Source organism: Coregonus lavaretus (assembly GCF_964263955.1).
Source record: "Coregonus lavaretus genome assembly, chromosome: 7".
Classification (NCBI taxonomy): Eukaryota; Metazoa; Chordata; class Actinopteri; order Salmoniformes; family Salmonidae; genus Coregonus; species Coregonus lavaretus.
In genome coordinates, this window is record NC_139994.1 from 9,238,408 (window position 1) to 9,259,605 (window position 21,198).

A 21,198-nucleotide genomic window follows, 5' to 3' on the forward strand; every position below is an offset into this window, starting at 1 on the left:
CAATTCTCATTTTATGTATAAGGCTTAGACAAAATACCAAACAATCAATTATTATCCACAACCTTTAGTTATCAATATCTGTGTTACACAAATACTCAGACTTTGACAGTACAAATCAGGTGGCAAATGCTCAACTGCTTGACATTGATTTTATCAAAAATATTGATATCAACATTGATTATAATAATACAAAGACAGTCCAATAGGACTTGTTGTCCCAGCCTTATATGGAGAACACCTTTTTCTACAAAGGCTTGGGACTAGAATGTATAGTTACTGGTCAGTTCCAATGATCTATTGACATGATATGCCTTTTAATTCTAAAGAAAACACACCCATCAACATACTTGTTTGTCAGTGACCACGTTTACATGTACATCAATATGCCATTATTATTCGGGATACTCAAGTATTCAGTTTGAGTTGACAAACATCATATCCCATTTACAATAACCCGAAAAAGCTTGTATTCCGGTTATGAGAAACCCCGGATAAGATACCTGGGATATGCTGATCTTAGATGGGATACAGTGGAATGTAAACATCTTCTCCCATTTACTATTGTTTTTCTTGGTCTGCGAAGGCTCAGTTTCAAATATCATGGTGTTGTGTGATGTTTTCATGTGATTGTCAAACAAATCACTTCAAAAAGTAGGCTACCTGTGCAGTTCCATCCACCATAATAATGTATTTTGCTGTTACTCTGTACTGGACCGTATAGCCTACTGGTTACTTTCACCCATAATTTAGACAACTTTTAGCTTATAATTTCCGACATTTGGTAGGCCATATTATAATTTCCGACATTTGTAGGCCATTTGTATGTTAACTATAGTTAGTTATGATAAGAGAAGCTGCACGTAAGTTGCCACAGAAGACTAAATAAAGTAGTACTCCCCAGAATAAAGTGTTACATTGATAGAATTAATACAGTAATCTAGTTAACACCGGTAAAGTTGTACGTTTCGTTTAGGGACCTGGTAGAAAATGCAATAACTCCAAAACGGTGGAAAGATTGACATTTTGCACAGGACCAATGTCATCAGTTTGACCGGTTTTAAGGAAATGAAAAGCTGAGAGAACAATTAAAACACGCTTCTGATAAGACTTCAGTTCATATTGGGTGCATACTTTGTAGTTCAAATACTGTCTGCTTGCAGTACAGTGTCAAAGACAACACATTACACGTACATTCATATTTTTCTTGAGAGATGCTGAAATAAAGATTTCTCTACTCCTGTTCCCGAGACAAAATTACAATTTGTTCTATAATTTTTACTGCAATAAATGCATAATTCTGCAGGAGTTACTATATTACGCTACATGCCAGAGGTTATAGGCCTGCAGTCCATGTCCATATTTCAGTTACTATTCCATTTAACCCATATAAACGTAAAGATTCTGTTTATTCATGGACACAGTGATACTCGTGAGCGGGATATCAAAAGGTGCATGTAAAACAGCTTATCCCGAATAAGACCTTAAGCGTGACATTAACTTATCCGGAATACTGTGCTCATGTAAACGTGGTCACTGTCTTTTCCCCAGAAAACCGCTAGGCGGAGATCAATATGCATCTTGGGCTCAGGCCATTGTAATCCTGGATTTCAGGCAATAATGAATAACTGGAGATGGTGGGTGAACGATTGAAATGTTATTTTGCATCATTATTTACTTGGGCTTGCCATTGTTCAGTTCACTCCTCAATCTAACCACTATGGTTCTCTTCTTGGTACAACCCTACACACACACACACATTAACATACCCATGTACTGTTGAGTTCCCTATGGCAATTGTATCTCATTTGTGTACATTTCTGATTTGGTTTTTTAAAAATGCTGTAAATAGCTATATAAAACTACAGGTAATGGCCCAAATAAAGGAAACACCAATGTAGTGTCTTAATAGGGCGTTGGGCCACCACGAGACAGAACAGCTTCAATGCACCTTGGCATAGATTCTACAAGTGTCTGGACCTCTATTGGAGGGATGTGACGGCATTCTTCAAATGAGAAATTCCACCATTTGGTGTTTTGTTGATGGAAAACGCTGTCTCAGACACCGCTCCAGAATCTCCCATAAGTGTTCAATTGGGTTGAGATCTGGTGACAGACTGCCACATGGTAGCCAAAATAATGGCCTGCCCAGAATCTTTATACATGACCCTAAGCATGATGGGATGTTAATTGCGTAATTAACTGAGGAACCACACCCGTGTGGAAGCACCTGCTTTCACTATACTTTGTGTCCCTCATTTACTCAAGTGCAGGATTTTTTCTGCATAGAAACATCGTGGGCGGGCCACCTAAGTGTTTTCAGGCCGCCTATGTCCAAACAGCTAAAAAAATATTGGGATGTAAAAACATTTTTGTGTAAACTTAAAAAAGACTAAAACCAGATAAAGTATGCAGAAAAGAACAGCCCTATATATTTTTTTTATAAGATCATCCTTGAGAAGCAACAATCACCAAAATAAAAAGCTAGACAGTCACAGAGAATCTAAAATCCTCAAAATGATGCTTTCAGGAGTATTATGTCATGGCATGGGGCCCCCAATGATTGTGTTATGTTTGAGTCACTCAGATAGCATAAGCCTTGGCAAAACGTGTAGAAATGCAGAAAAAAAAGCAATATTTTGTCACTGCACCAACAGGACAGCCTTTAGCATTTCCGGTGGCCACGCAACCGCCCACCACCTAAGCAGTATTTCCATTATTTTGGCAGTTACCTGTATGTTCTGACAAAAAAAGCTTCAAAAGATAACTCCTACATACTGATATGATACTAGTTCTGCCACATTCGTTGATGCATGTGATTTCTCTATGAATGTCGTATTTCTGGCGACCATAACAACGCAAGTAATACATATCTAACAACCAACTTGCAGGACACCTTTTCCACACATACAACTTTGGCATCAGACTATAGCTACACATTTACACAACCAGTACGATATTCAAAATCAGAATGTTCACAACTATCAGACGTCCACCCAGTATCCCAATACATGGTAAGACGTCCACCCAGTATCCTAATACATGGTAAGACGTCCACCCAGTATCCTAATACATGGTAAGACGTCCACCCAGTATCCTAATACATGGTAAGATGTCAGTTTCATCTTTGTTTTTTGCATATGCTGTTGTCTCACTCATAACCTTCAAGCTTTTTCATGGCCATAGAAACTAAAGCTCAAAACAAATGTAATAAATGCATGAATAGCACCCTCTTCTGGGAGGAGAATCAATCACAGCCCAGTGGCAGTTATTTATCTGACAGACATTAAAAGGCATTATTTTCAGTGAATCACCCACTGTACGCTGGTTGGCTGGGAGAATCCCTCTCGACAAATAGGCCTTGGTGTAACCATCTGAATGTCTGACTTCAAAGTGCATGTGTGTTTATCTGGGACCAGTTGTCAATGCAATGAGTTAATGGTCTCACCAGACAAACTAGCCTAGTATTAAACAATGTAAGCATCATGATAATCATAAACCAGCTGATCTGATCTCATCTCTCATTCCGTCTGAGACAACACTAGTGACTCAACTAGACAACAGCTCCAAAAGTATATATATTTTTTATTTTAGTGCAAAAAGAACATTTATCAAATGTTTTGGATATTTTCAGGAAAAGCAATGCTGTACAGGTCTGGTATAATCTAAGGTGCTGTGTATAAATAGGTAATTTAAAACACATATAAGCAGTAAAAACAAGACCACATCTCCCAAGAAACAAGTTTAGGATGAACAAAAGGGTGAGGCAGACTTCAGGTAGGGAAAACTGATGAAAAATGGTAGTATGAAACGTTGAGTATTATCCACATTGAAAGGAAAATATTCACATTTCAATGGACAAGCACACGTCATGTAGCATAGTTTCCATTGCAATAAAATCAACTCATGTTTTATCAATAACATCAAGTCCACTTGACTTGACTAAAACATGTTTCTGCCCTCTGTACGATTGACTGTAGCAAACAATAACCTGAATAAACGTGTGAGGCAAAGAGCTTAGACGATGCATTCCAAAAAAAAAAAGAAGTCTATATTTAATTGAATCACTGCATTCAATGAACCCAATTAAAGCAACATGGGATATGCTTTTCAATGTACCCCATGTGTATCTATGGGGGGGATAGCAGTACATGTTGCATATTCAGTATCAAGCTAATAGTTTAAAAGACATGACATAGGCTACAATAGTAATCGTCAAATTGTGGGTGAGCAGCTATAATTGTTATCAGCCTCGGCTTTACCAACATCTTACCCAGCAGTCAGTTGGGTAACATACCATCCATCTCTAAGGATATGCAATGAAGTTATTGTGATATATTTTTGTATGTTTTGCATTGGTTGGTTTAAAACATCCTTTATATTACCACAAATAAGGTGCTAAATGAATGCTGTTCCATGGGCGTGTAGAAAATAAAAGACAAAAGCTTGGTACGACCAACATCATTTCAGCTCAACGCTAAAAAGATCCCTTAGATCTCTAACCACTTTTTGTTTGTTTGTTTTTTACACATTTTGAACAAGCTTTAGGATCGTGCACAACAACTATGAAACTATGATTACAGAACGCAGGTTCACTGACTGTCACATGACAAATGTTCAAAATCATTCAATTTCGTGACAATGCAAGATTCAAACGATGCCAATCAGATATAATATCCTGTGTAATTATGAAGAAATGACCAGCAGTGTGACGTTACCATAACACTTGAACAGGTAACAAGAGGTAGAACACACAGCCATTTCAACACAATTGCACCAGACTCAATGTACTTTCGAGTTTCCTGCTTGGATCGACCAATCAATGGAATTCATACCAAGTTCACTACTATGAAAAGTGCATCCAAATTTACACCTCACAAGACCAGCACCAAATAATATTGACATAACTGTAAATATCAAGTACTTGATTTCAAAGAATGCCCAACAAACAGTCAGTCGGATTTCGGATTACTTTACAGGAAATGAGAAATGAAAGTAATGAATGTCGTTAAGGGAGAAAAAACGCTTCATCATCTATTACCATACTTACGGCAAGTGAAGTCCATTGCGGATTTAAGGTGACATTTCAGTGAAAGAGAAAAAACGTCTAGCACCTGTAATTAAGATGTCCTCTTGTGCGTCAATTTCTTTAGGACATTATGTACAAAATGTGTAATCTTGTTTGGCTAAGAAGAGAGATTGTGTGTTTTACAAAGTATATACCGAATTTGTGCTATCAAACATACAATACAAATTTAAATACAATTCCCCCATACCATTACAAAGGTATAGGGAAGAAGCACTACAAACGCACCAAGCAAAAAAGAGAGAAAAATACAAATGTTACTACTACTACTCTACAAATAACCTAAATTCATGTGAGAAACATCACAGCTAAAATCTCTTGGTTAAAAACAATGCATAGTTAGAAAAGAGAGAGATAAGCCAGCCCATCTAGGCTACATGAAGAACTCCCTGCTAAAATCGAATTATTCAGGAGGAGAACAGAAAAGGGAATTAAAAAAAGATATACTAAAGATTATTAGTTGAATTTCAGTTTTGGAAGGCATTACATTTTTTGCATTCAAGGTCTGCGTATACAAATAAAGACAATGACTTAATTTAAATTCAACTACATATGGGAAAATAAAAAAAATGTTTCTATTATCATTTTAACAATCTCTTCTAAAAGCTTATTCAAAATATACCTTATATCCCACAAGGCTATGCTACAAAGAACCACAATTAAAAAAAAAAAAACATTCGCACAAAACCTTTGCTTGACTACAAATAATTGCCCCCCTTTTTTGCGGAGCAATAACGAAGAGAACATATCCACCGCTGGAATCCCTAAACTGAAGTGTGTGACCCTTACAACCACAGACTCACTGTACTGTACCAACGCCTGGACTACAAGATGCCAGCAACACCACTTGCCCCCGGCAGGGAGAAAACCATGATTTAAACCATTTCGCTGCAACAAAAATCAGAAAAAGATCAAAACTACAGATAGGGTTAACATATCAAAATGCCTAAATCGAATGTGTGAGTCATCTACACGCAATTTCCGTAAACATTTGTCTAAAGAATACATGAAAATAAGGGGGATACTAACATTTCATTTGAAGAGACTTGACCTCCCTCATAATGTAGAGGTCTTAACATGTAACGGGGCTTAGAGAACATAAAAAGGTGTCTGTTGGGAACCAGTCCCATTCCATTAGTTCGTTTCTCTGGCAACACTGGCCATAGATTGACAAAACGACTCAGTCCAAGTAAAAAAGGCAAGAGAGCAACAATTCCCCACAGTTAAGATTTCATATTATTAATTTGTATAAGTCTTGATTAAAAATAAGTGTGAACAGTTTCAAAGTCTAATGAAAATCTAATGCTTGCTGTCATCAGATGCAGCATAAAAACGTGTTGGTCACCAGTGTTGATGGAGGATTCTGCGGCTGGTACTGTACACAGGCCTGTTCAATTCATAGCTGTACATACAAATGAAAAGACAACATGTTAAGTACTTGTGTCCTGGTCAAAGTATCCGTCTGGTCAGTGCACTTTGCTTTGATTGGCTGATAAATAATAAAGTTGTAAAGAGTAAGAATGATTATAAACCTTCCATCGGGCCCTTCACTTCAATATCCCCACCTCCCTTTAACCCTGGGGCCCCCTTCAAAAAACTCAACTAAAACAACTATGGAGTGTTAAGTGTGACCTTGTGTCTAGATTCTAAACAACCAAAGTGTGAGGATACTGCCCTCTAGTTTTTCATAGAAGTATTTCCAACTAAATGTTTCTTTCCTTTGCTCAAACTCTGTAAACGACTAATTTACAAATACAAACAAATGTACATGTCAAATAAATGAGCCCATCCCACCACAACCGATTTCTGAGGAATCATTTTACATACTACTGCCTAATAATGACCAGGGTTAGGCCAGGGAGAAGGGAAGAAAGCGGTTTTGTATGTGTGGGTTTGAAAACAATTCTGGACATTTTGGAAAAGAAACCGTCCCAATTTGTTTGGGATGACACTTATATAATTCCCCCTTACTGGTGGGGAGAGACGATAGACTGCACAAACCCACTGATGCCCACACCTGACACAGTAAGGGGGTAGTAGTAGGTGGGAGGAGAGAAGGCTTCTTCACTGTGGGTCTGTCTCACCCCTGCCACCCCGGTGCCCAGGCTTGGTGCTTCAGGCGAAGTACATGGTGCGCAGTGTGTCCTGGTGGATCTGAACTGCCTTGGCCAAGGCCTGCTGGTCACGGCCATTGCTCTGTCCCGACGTGTGACTGCCCTCCGCACTGGAATGATCACAGGGGAAAGAGTTAGTGAATTCTTCGGTCTGAATTCTTCTTTTTTTTTTTTATACACTTAAAAATCACCTTCTGGTAATCACTCATCTACCACAGTTTGAATGGTGCAGTGATATGATGGAAATAAGAGTTACTTTAATAGGGTATCAGAACAGGGCCATGTTCTACATCAGGCATTGTGATGTCTCCCTTACCTGTCGTGCTCCTTGTCCACCAGGTGGTAGCGGGCACGGAATGCCACCAGGTGTGCGTAGTAGGCTGGTGCTGGGATGGAGACGGAGCGGGTGCAGCGCACGTAGGTGTGGCACAGCTGGTAGGTGAGCACCTGCAGCTCGTCTGAGGTGAAATGGTTGTCGTCCCACAGCACATGGTAGTGGGATGGTCGGCTGGTCCCCTGAGGAGAGAGGAATTACAATTATATGTTTAGTGTAAATGCATTTGTCATTTACTTTTTTGTCTACTATAACCAACGTATAATAAAGTCTAGAAATGTGAAACATCGCAATTATAAAAACATTTAGAGCAGAGAAACAACTAGATTTCCTCTCATAAGCACATATTAGTAAAGCTGGAGGTGGGTCCATTCTCCACGACCTAGCACTATAGTGTCCTGGGTCGTGTCAGACATTGTAACCTATTTCCATATAGTGCACACATTTTCACCAGAGCTCTATGGGCTCTGGTCAAAAGTAGTGCGCTATATAGGGAATAGGGTGCCATTTGGGATGCACCCCTTGATGCTGGCTGGTTCCTACCTGAATGCCAGCGTGGCTACACAGGTAGAAGTCAAACTCCGATGGGTGAGTGATTTTGGTGTCCACTGTGGTGCCGGCAGGGATGTTGCCACTCTTACCAACCTGAACAAAACACATTAGGTATCATATAATATCACAATGTAGGCATTTAATATACACGTTTCTTTTACAGTAATAATAGTGGTCAGTATGAATTGCAGAGACTACGAACCCTCTCGTTTCTGTCCATGCAGAACAGTCGAGTGTGGTGTCTCTTCTGCACCACCACGAAGGTGATACCGGGCTGGTAGTCTTTCTCCAGTTTGATGCAGGCCTCACGGATCGCCAGTAACTCATGTTGGAGCACCTGGATGAACCCCAAAACGACAGTTCTAGTTAAACAGTATGTATATTCATATCAGTTCAAAACAAGGAGAGTCAGAACAGTAACCAACAGAAACACAGCTGGGCAAATCAAAAAGTTAAAATAACAAATAAACTCCAACATCAAAAATATCTGATTTGATCTCAGTAGAGAGAAAGACCGGGCAGTCAGAATTAAATTGGAACGGTAACCAATAGAAACAAATAGAAAAACAAAGACCACAAATCATTTTTTACTCACGCCCCACAGTTTGTACAGTACAATTACAGATCATGCAATTGAATTGAAATCCTATTTCCTCAAGTCTACCTCAAGTCTAACCTGGTTGAACTGGCCCTCAGATATGCCGTCGCGGTAGTAGATGATCCGGGTGGGCTTGAAGCGGGTGGACTTGTAGAACTGGATGAGCAGCTCTCTGACCATGGTGGCCAGGTCCTGGATGATGTCCTGGCGATGCTGCTGCACCCGCACCGTGGCACAGTAGCGGCTGGGGTGGGCGTCCATGCTCCCCACCACCTAGAAAAAGAGAAACAGGGATGTGATCGGCACAATATTACACATCAGGGATTTTGGCAAGGGGGATAGATCAGTCTCAATTATATGTGAATGGAGATAAGCAGGAATTGCTGATTAATCATGAAGAATCACATTTCTGAGGAAGCACAGGGCACACTTAGAAGGAGATTTTTTTGCTAGTCAGATGGAAGCCTATAAGTGAGCAAGGTGGAGTGGTAGACTATTGTTTTCCTTGGTCCTCTCCATTTCAGATGATGTTGGGACAGTCAAATAAACCACAGTAGACTATTGAGATGCACCCCTCCTCCCTAGCAGAACGTGGTCCTGTGGGTATAGTAAAACAAACTACTGTAGACTATTGAGACGCACCCCTCCTCCCTAGCAGAACGTGGTCCTGTGGGTATAGTAAAACAAACTACTGTAGACTATTGAGATGCACCCCTCCTCCCTAGCAGAACGTGGTCCTGTGGGTATAGTAAAACAAACTACTGTAGACTATTGAGATGCACCCCTCCTCCCTAGCAGAACATGGTCCTGTGGGTATAGTAAAACAAACTACTGTAGACTATTGAGATGCACCCCTCCTCCCTAGCAGAACGTGGTCCTGTGGGTATAGTAAAACAAACTACTGTAGACTATTGAGATGCACCCCTCCTCCCTAGCAGAACGTGGTCCTGTGGGTATAGTAAAACAAACTACTGTAGACTATTGAAATTCACCTCTCCTCCCTAGCAGAACGTGGTCCTGTGGGTATAGTAAAACAAACTACTGTAGACTATTGAGATGCACCCCTCCATTCCCTGGTAGTTGACACAAGGCCCTGTGGAGAGGCTGGTCTGACTTACTGCAGCGATGGAGGGTTTCTTCCCGTCTCCAGCAGGAGGGTGAGTGACGTCAGCACCCAGGAAGATGACCGGCTGCTGGAACACCAGGGGCCTGGGAAGAACAGACACTCACAAGATTAACCTGAGCCATCCTTAGAGGAGAAGAGGTTTGAACGTAAACATGATAAATTAGATTAATTAGTTTCAATTAAGGCATGTCAGGGCTCTACATTTCTATTTGGGCTCCTGAGTGGCACAGCGGTCTAAGGCACTGCATCTCAATGTTTGAGGCGTCACTACAGACCCCCTGGTTCGATTCCAGGCTGCATCACAACCGGCTGTGATTGGGAGTCCCATAGGGCGGCGCACAATTGGCCCAGCATCGTCTGGGTTTGGCCGGTGTAGGCCGTCATTGTAAATAAGAATTTGTTCTTAACTGACTTGCCTAGTTAAATAAAGGTAAAATTAACAAAAAACTGCGGGACCATTTTACTCGCATATGCACAGAAATATTTTGCTGTGCGACCTGGAATTTATATTTAGGAGCACCAGTGTGCCTAGAATACTTAAGGATTCTAGCGTTATAACCTCAAATATTTTCCATTGTGCTCCTAAATTCCTTTGTGTGCGCCTATATTTTTCAACTTACAGTGCCTTGCAAAAGTATTCATCCCCCTTGGCGTTTTTCCTATTTTGTTGCATTACAACCTGTCATCTAAATGGATTTCTATTTGGATTTCATGTAATGGACGTACACAAAATAGTCCAAATTGGTGAAGTGAAAAAAATAACTGTTTCAAAAAATTATACAAAATAAATAACGGAAAAGTGGAGCATGCATATGTATTCACCCCCTTTGCTATGAAGCCTCTAAATAAGATATGGTGCAACCTTCAGAAGTCACATAATTAGTTAAATAAAGTCACATGATCTCAGTATATACAGTGAGGGAAAAAACTATTTGATCCCCTGCTGATTTTGTATGTTTGCCCAGTGACAAAGAAATGATCAGTCTATAATTTTAATGGTAGGTTTATTTGAACAGTGAGAGACAGAACAACAAATTGAATTGCATTTTAAAATGAGGGAAATAAGTATTTGACCCCCCTCTCAATCAGAAAGATTTCTGGCACCCAATTGTGTCTTTTATACAGGTAACGAGCTGAGATTAGGAGCACACTCTTAAAGAGAGTGCTCCTAATCTCAGCTTGTTACCTGTATAAAAGACACCTGTCCACAGAAGCAATCAATCAGATTCCAAACTCTCCACCATGGCCAAGACCAAAGAGCTCAACAAGGATGTCAGGGACAAGGTTGTTGACCTACACAAGGCTGGAATGGGCTACAAGACCATCGCCAAGCAGCTTGGTGAGAAGGTGACAACAGTTGGTGCGATTATTCGCAAATGGAAGAAACACAAAATAACTGTCAATCTCCCTCGGCCTGGGGCTCCATGCAAGATCTCACCTCGTGGAGTTGCAATGATCATGAGAACGGTGAGGAATCAGCCCAGAACTACACGGGAGGATCTTGTCAATGTTCTCAAGGCAGCTGGGACCATAGTCACCAAGAAAACAATTGGTAACACACTACACCGTGAAGGACTAAAATCCTGCAGCGCACGCAAGGTCCCCCTGCTCAAGAAAGTACATATACAGGCCCGTCTGAAGTTTGCCAATGAACATCTGAATGACCAAAATCGATCTCTTTGGCATCAACTCAACTCGCCGTGTTTGGAGGAGGTGGAATGCTGCCTATGACCCCAAGAACACCATCCCCACCGTCAAACATGGAGGTGGAAACATTATGCTTTGGGGGTGTTTTTCAGCTAAGGGGACAGGACAACTTCACCGCATCAAAAGGGACGATGGACGGGGCCATGTACCGTCAAATCTTGGGTGAGAACCTCCTTCCCTCAGCCAGGGCATTGAAAATGGGTCGTGGATGGGTATTCCAGCATGACAATGACCCAAAACACACGGCCAAGGCAACAAAGGAGTGGCTCAAGAAGAAGCACATTAAGGTCCTGGAGTGGCCTAGCCAGTCTCCAGACCTTAATCCCATAGAAAATCTGTGGAGGGAGCTGAAGGTTCGAGTTGCCAAACGCCAAGCTCGAAACCTTCATGATTTGGAGAAGATCTGCAAAGAGGAGTGGGACAAAATCCCTCCTGAGATGTGTGCAAACCTGGTGCCAACTACAGGAAACGTCTGACCTCTGATTGCCAACAAGGGTTTTGCCACCAAGTACTAAGTCATGTTTTGCAGAGGGGTCAAATACTTATTTCCCTCATTAAAATGCAAATCAATTTATAACATTTTTGTTGTTATTCTGTCTCTCACTGTTCAAATAAACCTACCATTAAAATGATAGACTGATCATATCTTTGTCAGTGGGCAAACGTACAAAATCAAATAGTTTTTTCCCCTCACTAATATATATATATATATATATTTACAGTCATGGCCAAAATTGTTGGCACCCCTGAAATTTTTCCAGAAAATGAAGTATTTCTCACAGAAAAGTATTGAAATTACACATGTTTTGCTATGCACATGTTTATTTCCTTTGTGTGTATTGGAATAACACACAAAAAACAGGAAAAAAGCAAATTTGACATAATTTCACACAAAACAAACTCAAAAAATGGGCCGGACAAAATGATTGGCACCCTTAACTTAATATTTAGTTGCACACCCTTTGGAAAAAATAACTGAAATCAGTCGCTTCCTATAACCATCAATAAGCTTCTTACACCTCTCACCCGGAATTTTGGACCACTCTTCTTTTGCAAACTGCTCCAGGTCTCTCATATTGGATGGGTGCCTTTTCCCAACAGCAATTTTAAGATCTCTCCACAGGTGTTCAATGGGATTAAGATCTGGACTCATTGCTGGCCACTTCAGAACTCTCCAGCGCTTTGTTGCCATCCATTTCTGGGTGCTTTTTGAAGTATGTTTGGGGTCATTGTCCTGCTGGAAGACCCATGATCTCGGACGCAAACCCAGCTTTCTGACACTGGGCCCTACATTGCGACCCAAAATCCTTTGGTAATCCTCAGATTTCATGATGCCTTGCACACAGTCAAGGCACCCAGTGCCAGAGGCAGCAAAACAACCCCAAAACATCTTTGAACCTCCACCATATTTGACTGTAGGTACTGTGTTCTTTTCTTTGAAGGCTTCATTACATTTTCGGTAAACAGTAGAACGATGTGCTTTACCAAAAAGCTCTATCTTGGTCTCATCTGTCCATAAGACGTTCTCCCAGAAGGAATTTGGCTTACTCATGTACATTTTGGCAAACTGTAGTCTTGCTTTTTTATGTCTCTGTGTCAGCAGTGGGGTCCTCCTGGGTCTCCTGCCATAGCGTTTCATTTCATTCAAATTTCGACGTATAGTTCGCGCTGACACTGATGCACCCTGAGCCTGCAGGACAGCTTGAATTTCTTTGGAACTTGTTTGGGGCTGCTTATCCACCATCCGGACTATCCTGCGTTGCAACCTTTCATCAATTTTTCTCTTCCGTCCACGTCCAGGGAGATTAGCTACAGTGCCATGGGTTGCAAACTTCTTGATCATGTTGCGCACTGTGGACAAAGGAACATCTAGATCTCTGGAGATGGACTTGTAACCTTGAGATTGTTGATATTTTTCCACAATTTTGGTTCTCAAGTCCTCAGACAGTTCTCTTTTCCTCTTTCTGTTCTCCATGCTTAGTGTGGCACACACAGAAACACAATGCAAAGACTGAGTCAACTTCTCTCCTTTTTATCTGCTTTCAGGTGTGATTTTTAGATTGCCCACACCTGTTACTTGCCCCAGGTGAGTTTAAAGGAGCATCACATGCTTGGAACAAACTTATTTATCCACAATTTTGAAAGGGTGCCAATAACTTTGTCCGGCCCATTTTTTTAGTTTTGTGTGAAATTATGTCAAATTTGCTTTTTTCCTGTTTTTTTTTGTGTTATTCCAATACACACAAAGGAAATAAACATGTGCATAGCAAAACATGTGTAATTTCAATACTTTTCTGTGAGAAATACTTCATTTTCTGGAAAAATTTCAGGGGTGCCAACAATTTTGGCCATGACTGTATATATGTTCTGAAAGGCCCCAGAGTCTGCACCACCACTAATCAAGGGGCACCATCAAGCAAGCGGCACCATGAAGACCAAGGGGACCTCCAAACAGGTAAGGGACAAAGTAGTGAAGTACAGATCAGGGTTGGGTTATAGAAAAATATCCGAAACTTTGAACATCCCATGGAGCACAATTAAATCCATTATAAAAAAATGGAAAGAATATGGCACCACAACAAACCTGCCACGAGAGGGCCGCCCACCAAAACTCACAGCCCAGGCAAGGAGGGCATTAATCAGAGAGGCAACAAAGACACCAAAGATAACCCTGAAGGAGCTGCAAAGCTCCACAGCGGAGATTGGAGTATCTGTCCATTGGACCACTTTAAGCCGTATACTACACAGAGCTGGGCTTTATGGAAGAGTGGCCAGAAAAAAAGCCATTGCTTAAAGAAAAAAATAAGCAAACACATTTGGTGTTCGCCAAAAGGCATGTGAGAGACTCCCCAAACATATGGAAGAAGGTACTCTGGTCAGATGAGACTAAAGTTGAGCTTTTTGGCCATCATGGAAAACGCTATGTCTGGCACAAACCCAACACCTCTCATCACCCCGAGAACACCATCCCCACAGTGAAGCATGGTGGTTTAGCAGAATGCTGTGGGGATGTTTTTCCATTGGCAGGGACTGGGAAACTGGTCAGAATTGAAGGAATGTTGGATGGCGCAAAAAACAGGGAAATTCTTGAGATTTGAGACAGGGACGGAGGTTCACCTTCCAGCAGGACAATGACCCTAAGCATACTGCTAAAGTAACACTCGAGTGGTTTAAGGGGAAACATTTAAATGTCTTGGAATGGCCTAGTCAAAGCCCAGACCTCAATCCAATTGAGAATCTGTGGTATGACTTAAAGATTGCTGTACACCAGTGGAACCCATCCAACTTGAAGGAGCTGGAGCAGTTTTGCCTTGTTTGTTTCACAATTTAATAAAAAGTGGTAGGCATGTTGTGTAAATCATATTATACAAACCCCCCAAAAAATCCATTTTAATTCCAGGTTGTAAGGCAACAAAATAGGAAAAATGCCAAGGGGGGTGAATACTTTCGCAAGCCACTGTATGCGCACACGTGCTCCTTGTAAAAAAGCGTAGAGCCCTGCATGTAAATGTATAGGTGGATGAGCATGTTGAAACAAGGCACCAGTCTCAGATGTCATGGACAAATGTATACCGGTTTATACATTTTGAACGAATGTACAACACTTCATTCAAATGATGACAACCAGCAAGTACTCATAGTCATGTTAATGAGAGGTTCTACACTGACCTGCCCTGTGGGAGGAGGATGTTGTTGACCCCGCCCAACTTGACGTTGATCTTCAGGCAGAGGTTGGAGAGGGTTTGGGGAGTGGTCTTCTGAACATTCTTCACCTGGACACACTGGGTGGCCATGCCCAGCACTGTGTCACCAACACGCTTCACCTCAGCTACACCACACAGGGAGGGGACAGGCCATGTCAGCGCACAACAGGAGAGATATACAGCTAGCGGTGTGTGGATGTTAGAAAGTCTACATATGAGATTTGATACGGTTGGAAATATAATCCACTAAATATACTAAAAGCCCTTATAGAGCACAGCTTTCTAACTGAACCAAGATGATTTAGAGGCTGATCTATAAAACAGAGACAGCCATTCACTTAGGAACATAGTTTCCAGTTTCCTCACCATAGACGGGCGTCTTCCCAGGCAGGATGACCACCACCAGCTGCAAGCCCTGGTAGGTGTACTTGAGGTGTTTGAACATGGGCTCCACGCTGTCCGCACCCTGGGCGTACTTACAGAAACAGGGTTGGCCCTGGATGGGCATCCCCGCGTCACGAGAGATCTTACGCAGCTGGTCTGTAAACGCCCTGAGAGAAACAGGTTTATCAGGGGTTCGATGGGGAAATAGTCCTAAAATCTAGATATCAAATTCATAAAATATGGAAATCATAAGGGCAAACACGGAAGGAATAGTTAGAAGTAATTGTTTTTAATACCATCAAGGAATAGGTAGAAGTAATACATGGTTTTAATACCATCTAGGAATAGGGAGAAGAAATTAATGTTTTTAATACTAATCAAGATTAGTGAAACCCATCTAAAACTGAAACGGAAGGTTTAATAGATCCCCCCCGGTAGGGCTCCTTGCAGATGCAGTTCTTACTTGAGCAGGAGTTCGGTGCACTGTCTCTGTGGGGCGAAGCAGGCGATGGCCCACACCTTGATCTCTATGCCAGTGTGGAACTGCTTGTTCCTCATGTCCCACACTCCCTGGATGGGAGTTGCTATTGCTTTATTCTGCTTGAGTAAAAGGGAGAAGAGATAAGTGTCAGAGACAAATTGTTCTCTGTAACCACGTTTCCATCCAACCATTTCATGCGGATGAATTACCTGATGCATGAAGAAAAGTAATGACTCGACTAATGGAAACATAAAATACCGGTAACATTTTATAAATGCCGACAGACAATTTGTTCGTTCGACATGGTGGGATCTCTTTGTGTCTGTAAAATGTATAATGTAAAAAATGGCAGTGTAAACGCAAACTTGGAGTCACACGATGATATGTTCTGTAGTCCTCCCACTACGACTCAGGAAACCATGCAGTTTATTAATTATTAGGCTACAGATGAAACAAGTTATGAGGAACTTCACAGGGTGGTGAATGTGCAAGGTGATGAGCTTGATGCTCCTTTCCAATAAATATTGAGTCTCTTATTCTGGTGACATGATGATCGATGCTTGGCTGCAGTTTGACAAATACAAATATCGCTCTTATCCATAATAATCTCATAATGTAGGCAGCCTAACCACACTGTATCTGTGAGCTGATGGCTAGAGCGCATGTGCCAAGACCAGAGTTGGCACATTCGCTATACAGTTTGTGACAAAACCATCAGTAGAGTTGAAAATGTGATGGAAATCCATTTAACTTGTATTTTTCCATTCGGTACATGGGAATTTAACAGCAAAGGTTCTTTTTATGTTCACTACGTCATCATGCAAGGCCTTTTATCCGCAAAAAGTCAGTTTGATGGAAACATCTGTTTTTGAATTATCTAATCAAAATCAGTCAATCAACCAACCCAGCTTAAATGGTAGAAACCTACCCGCCCTCCGTAGAGGATAGATGGGGCCTGGAGGACTCGGCCATTCACCTCGGTCATCTCATCCCTCACCATCACCCCAAACTCACGCACGTAAGGATCATTGTTAAAGTTGGCACTTCTCATCTGAAAAGAGAGTAAAGGTTCAGTGGTAATAATTCAGAGGGGTTATTATACACTAGGACTTCAGACTGAAAGAAAACGTACATATGGTCAGGCCACCAATGGTTCAATAACAGCACTTAAGAGTCGTTGTCCATTCAGTTGCAACCAAATAGATCCTTTAAGTGCATAAAAGCAGCTTTCAAGACACTCAGTGCTTGAGTTAATTCCCCCAAGTCACTAACAGTCACTTTACCAGTTTGCTGATTTCTTCCTGACGGTCGGGTGCTGATCGGGCTGTGGCACGGATCATAGTCGACGTCTGATTGTCTGTCAGCTTCTTGATGCACCGCTGGCCAGCTACTATGTTGCATACCTGGACACATACAACACAACTTTATTAATACCCTCAGGGACACATTGAGGCATCATCCACCCGCAGATTAGTCTCCCATACTCTACAGAGGTACAAGGCATTTTCACTGTTTCAATGGCAAACTGGAGTTTCTGTAATACTGCCCGGGTCCTCATTCTTTGTAACCATTTGAATCCAGCAGTAAACCATCTGAGAGGTTGTGAGGGGAGACTGCCGACTGACCTCGAGGGGGAGGTAGGTGTGTTTCTGCTCCTGTCCGACCTGTAGACAGGGGAGGTGGGGGTAGCGTAGCATGAGTTTGTACTTGTCTTTGAAGTACTGCGCTACCGTGCATTCTATGGTCTGGCCATTTTCCTGCTGCAGAGGAAACCTGAGGTCAAACAGATGAGAAAAAAAAAAAAAAATGTTTGATTGGATTTACAAAGGGATTCCATATCCCAAGTGGGGATTTCTGTGTTACTTTATTGGCATCTGCTCTTAATCTGTGCATGAATTATGTGTTAAGCACGTGTTAATCCAGTTATTATTATTTTACATCCCTATGCAAACCAGTTGTGTTTATATCACAAGAAACTAAAGGAATTGAGGCAGTAGTCGTGAATATTGTATGGTCTTCTTTCTTACGTCTGGTGGCTGGCTGGTCTTCTGGTCACGTTACATACTCTGTACTTCCTTTTCATCTGACCACAGTGAGTGATCTCAACCTTCAGACCTGAGAATCACAACGGCAAGACAGTGGTCAGATTCACACATTCTGTGGACAATAACCTTTTCCTATTTTATCACATTCTACTTTGAAATTTCAAATCAGATTCAGATTCTACATCAACACACAAATGGATACATCAATATTTGTTATTATTATACAGAATTGTTGGGTATAAGTATTTTCAAGCATTTCCACTGAGACAAAACAACCAACCCAACGCAACTATTGATTACCTGGTAATGAATGATTACCTTTGATTTCCTTGGTAAACTTTACTCTCTGGGAGTCGGTTAAGGGCTTCTGTTGTTCTTCAATGCTTTTGAAATCCAAAACCTCACACATGAACTCAATCACAGGCTGAGCCTTGTAGAAAGCAGTGGCAGACACTGGAACAACAAAACACCAAGCACAGCGATGAGATTCACAGACCTACCCTCCTGCTTCCAAATACATACTGCAACTTACGATTATGGTAGGTTGCACTCGATTGAGCATAGTGGGTTGGGTTTACACGTTTAGGACCAATGGCAAAACCTCAAAAGCACAAGCCCCACCCAATCAGCACTCCAGGGAGAGTTAAATCAATGCCACTTAATTACTGCCTGAAACATACCATCAAATGAGATTCCCAGTACTATCCTCCTTCCATTCACACACCCTACACACAGAGACGTACTCTAGTCTGACACATTCTCTACTATTTAGGGAATAGGGTGCCATTTGGGACACAGACATTCACTGAGTGAAACCTACCGTCAATGTTTAGCATCATCTTCCACAGGGAAGGCCTGACCGATTGGTGGAACCCAAACCAGACCTCTCTGCCCCCGCCCAGGGGGTTAGAGCAGCCCTCTGAAGGGGTGAAGAAAGAACGTCCGACGGGGGTGTACCTGTTGGAAGAGGGTGGGAGGACGACAATGTGATTCACCTCGGTCTCAACAGAATCTAGCTTTACAAGGAGCCTGACAGAGGAATTTGAATAAACAACTGGGCCAAATACACTAGATGTAAATGGTGTGTACATAGGTATACAGAAAACAGTGAGGGAAAGATTGAAGAAATGTCAAAAATAGAGGGTCATATTAAGTATGTGGACCCATTTATTATAGCAGACATGGTTTGAGTATGAGAACAATTTTGTCTGAGAACTTTGTATGCAACTCTAAATACCACAATTAAATACCAATATTACTTAGCGAAAATATACTGATCGTTTTCAAGGGGAAAAGTCTGACCTCATAGAGGGCAAATGTCTCATGACCACGTCCAGGGCCTGGATGGTCTCGAAGGGGATGTTTGGCAGTCGTCCCGAAAGGGCTTCTTGAAGAGCTTGCAGACTGACGCAGGACACCCACTTTATGGCCACTTTGAAGCTCCTGTCCTTCCCCTCGCCTGGGATGGTCACCTCCAGCTCCACCTGTGAGTAGAGGTGTTTTAAAGTGTTTAAAAATCGGCATGACTACCCAGTCGAAGCATCAAAAAGCTTAATAAAATATTTTATTTCATATCACCAGGCAAGTCAAGACCTTACATGGAATATGTAGCCTATACACAATGTAAAACCACTCTTCATCCAATATCATGGACGTCATTAATTTGGTATCACATTGCATGTAATCACATCTGATAGTCCCATAACACCACAATTACATCAGACACCTCAAGTCAGCTGGGGAGACTTACTTTTTCCCTCCCTATTGGTAAGGGCATGGCTGTGTAGAGATTCTTCCTCCCGTCATACACTGGCTTTCGATCCCCAAAAATCTGCGTTTTAAAGTGCTGTACCATGTGCTCCACAATTTCACTGAGAAGAACACAAATGGAGCATATGAGATGTTATCAATACAGTACAAAATGCCATTGTACTTTGTACACAACAAAGCCTTACAATCCCCATTCACATCTAGTATATTTGTCCCTAAAAGTAGCACTCGAGAGACATAGTCGGTTCCCGAAACATGCGTACTACATCACATGTGCAGATATGTGCACCACGTCATTGCTCTCTCTCTTTAGCTCTGCTGTGTGTGAGCATCTTGCTAGCGGTCACTCAAATGGCGAGGGGCTGAAGATAAATTGGTCGGGGAATGGCTCTCAATAGAGATGGCATTGACCTATGACTGTTCCGAGTACTCGCATGATTTCTTTAAAGTAGCAAAAAATTATTATTATAATTTTTGAACAAGGCCTGCACTGGAGATTGTTGTTGTTGTTGAATATATCTATATACCAACAGTGTGCAACAATGCCTAATTTATCATAATCATTACAGATAACGAATCCTAATAGCTAAATTGCCTCACTCCCTCTTCAATAAAAAACAAAAAAACAAGTGCCATTTAAGATTCATTTATTTAACTGTAATAAACTTTTTATATTATATAATGGAACACATATCAGAAAGGTAGTAACCTCAGCAGTGTGGCGCTTGCTTATAGAAACCTATTGCTGTGCAATGGCATAGCCTTGTTTTGTTAATTTAGTAGACCCGAGCCATTATCATAGTCAAGACACCTATTTTATAGTATAAAAACAATGTAATATAACAGAATAAAATAAAACAGAAGTGATGTGCATCTCGCATCTGGTTATTCTCAAAGAGTGATCATTTGAAAGAGGGCTCAATTTGGAGAGTTGATAAATTTTTCTGGATTACAAACCAAAAATCGGTCTTCTTTTCGATAGAGCTTTGATTTAGTTTATTCTGTTCTTTGGAGTTTCCTAAATGGATTAACAATTCCACAATTAACACTGCATGGGGATGAATTGTGGCCACAACATCTGTTTGGTGAGTAGACCTATGCTTAATGAATCTGATGAAAATATGATCTTTGTCTTTATCAAACTAATGTTTTTGCATATTTTCAGTCTGGAACCGGTCTATATTTAGGAGTGGGTTATAGCCTAGGCTAACCAATTGTAAATGGCACTAGCAGTTCGCAAAGTAGGGTCGTCACTAGTTACCACAGCCACAAAGTCATAAACCACACCTGTTTCCACAAT

The 21,198-nt window shown here is 41.3% G+C and overlaps 1 protein-coding gene across 8 annotated transcripts in view; it reads right to left on the minus strand.

The window, feature by feature from the left end:
* Positions 1–3,562: 3,562 nt before the first annotated feature.
* Positions 3,563–21,198, minus strand: part of LOC311132099 (protein argonaute-2-like) — a 29,323-nt gene continuing 11,687 nt past the window's right edge. Inside the window, exons 4-20 of one of the 8 annotated variants that reach the window (XM_084165281.1) lie at positions 19,879–19,999; positions 19,431–19,612; positions 18,949–19,085; positions 18,447–18,581; positions 18,111–18,198; positions 17,709–17,856; positions 17,367–17,486; positions 17,012–17,134; positions 16,066–16,199; positions 15,585–15,769; positions 15,184–15,343; positions 9,800–9,890; positions 8,760–8,954; positions 8,286–8,420; positions 8,075–8,176; positions 7,514–7,713; positions 3,563–7,307 (exon numbers count right to left, since the gene is read on the minus strand). In XM_084165281.1, the coding sequence (XP_084021407.1) occupies positions 7,199–7,307; positions 7,514–7,713; positions 8,075–8,176; positions 8,286–8,420; positions 8,760–8,954; positions 9,800–9,890; positions 15,184–15,343; positions 15,585–15,769; positions 16,066–16,199; positions 17,012–17,134; positions 17,367–17,486; positions 17,709–17,856; positions 18,111–18,198; positions 18,447–18,581; positions 18,949–19,085; positions 19,431–19,612; positions 19,879–19,999 (2,365 nt within the window). In that variant the 3' untranslated portion in view covers positions 3,563–7,198. Of the gene's footprint in view, positions 7,308–7,513; positions 7,714–8,074; positions 8,177–8,285; positions 8,421–8,747; positions 8,955–9,799; positions 9,891–15,183; positions 15,344–15,584; positions 15,770–16,065; positions 16,203–17,011; positions 17,135–17,366; positions 17,487–17,708; positions 17,857–18,110; positions 18,199–18,428; positions 18,582–18,948; positions 19,086–19,430; positions 19,613–19,878; positions 20,000–21,198 lie in introns of all 8 variants that reach the window. The other 7 variants (XM_084165279.1, XM_084165280.1, XM_084165278.1 and 4 more) reach the window with 7 other exon arrangements.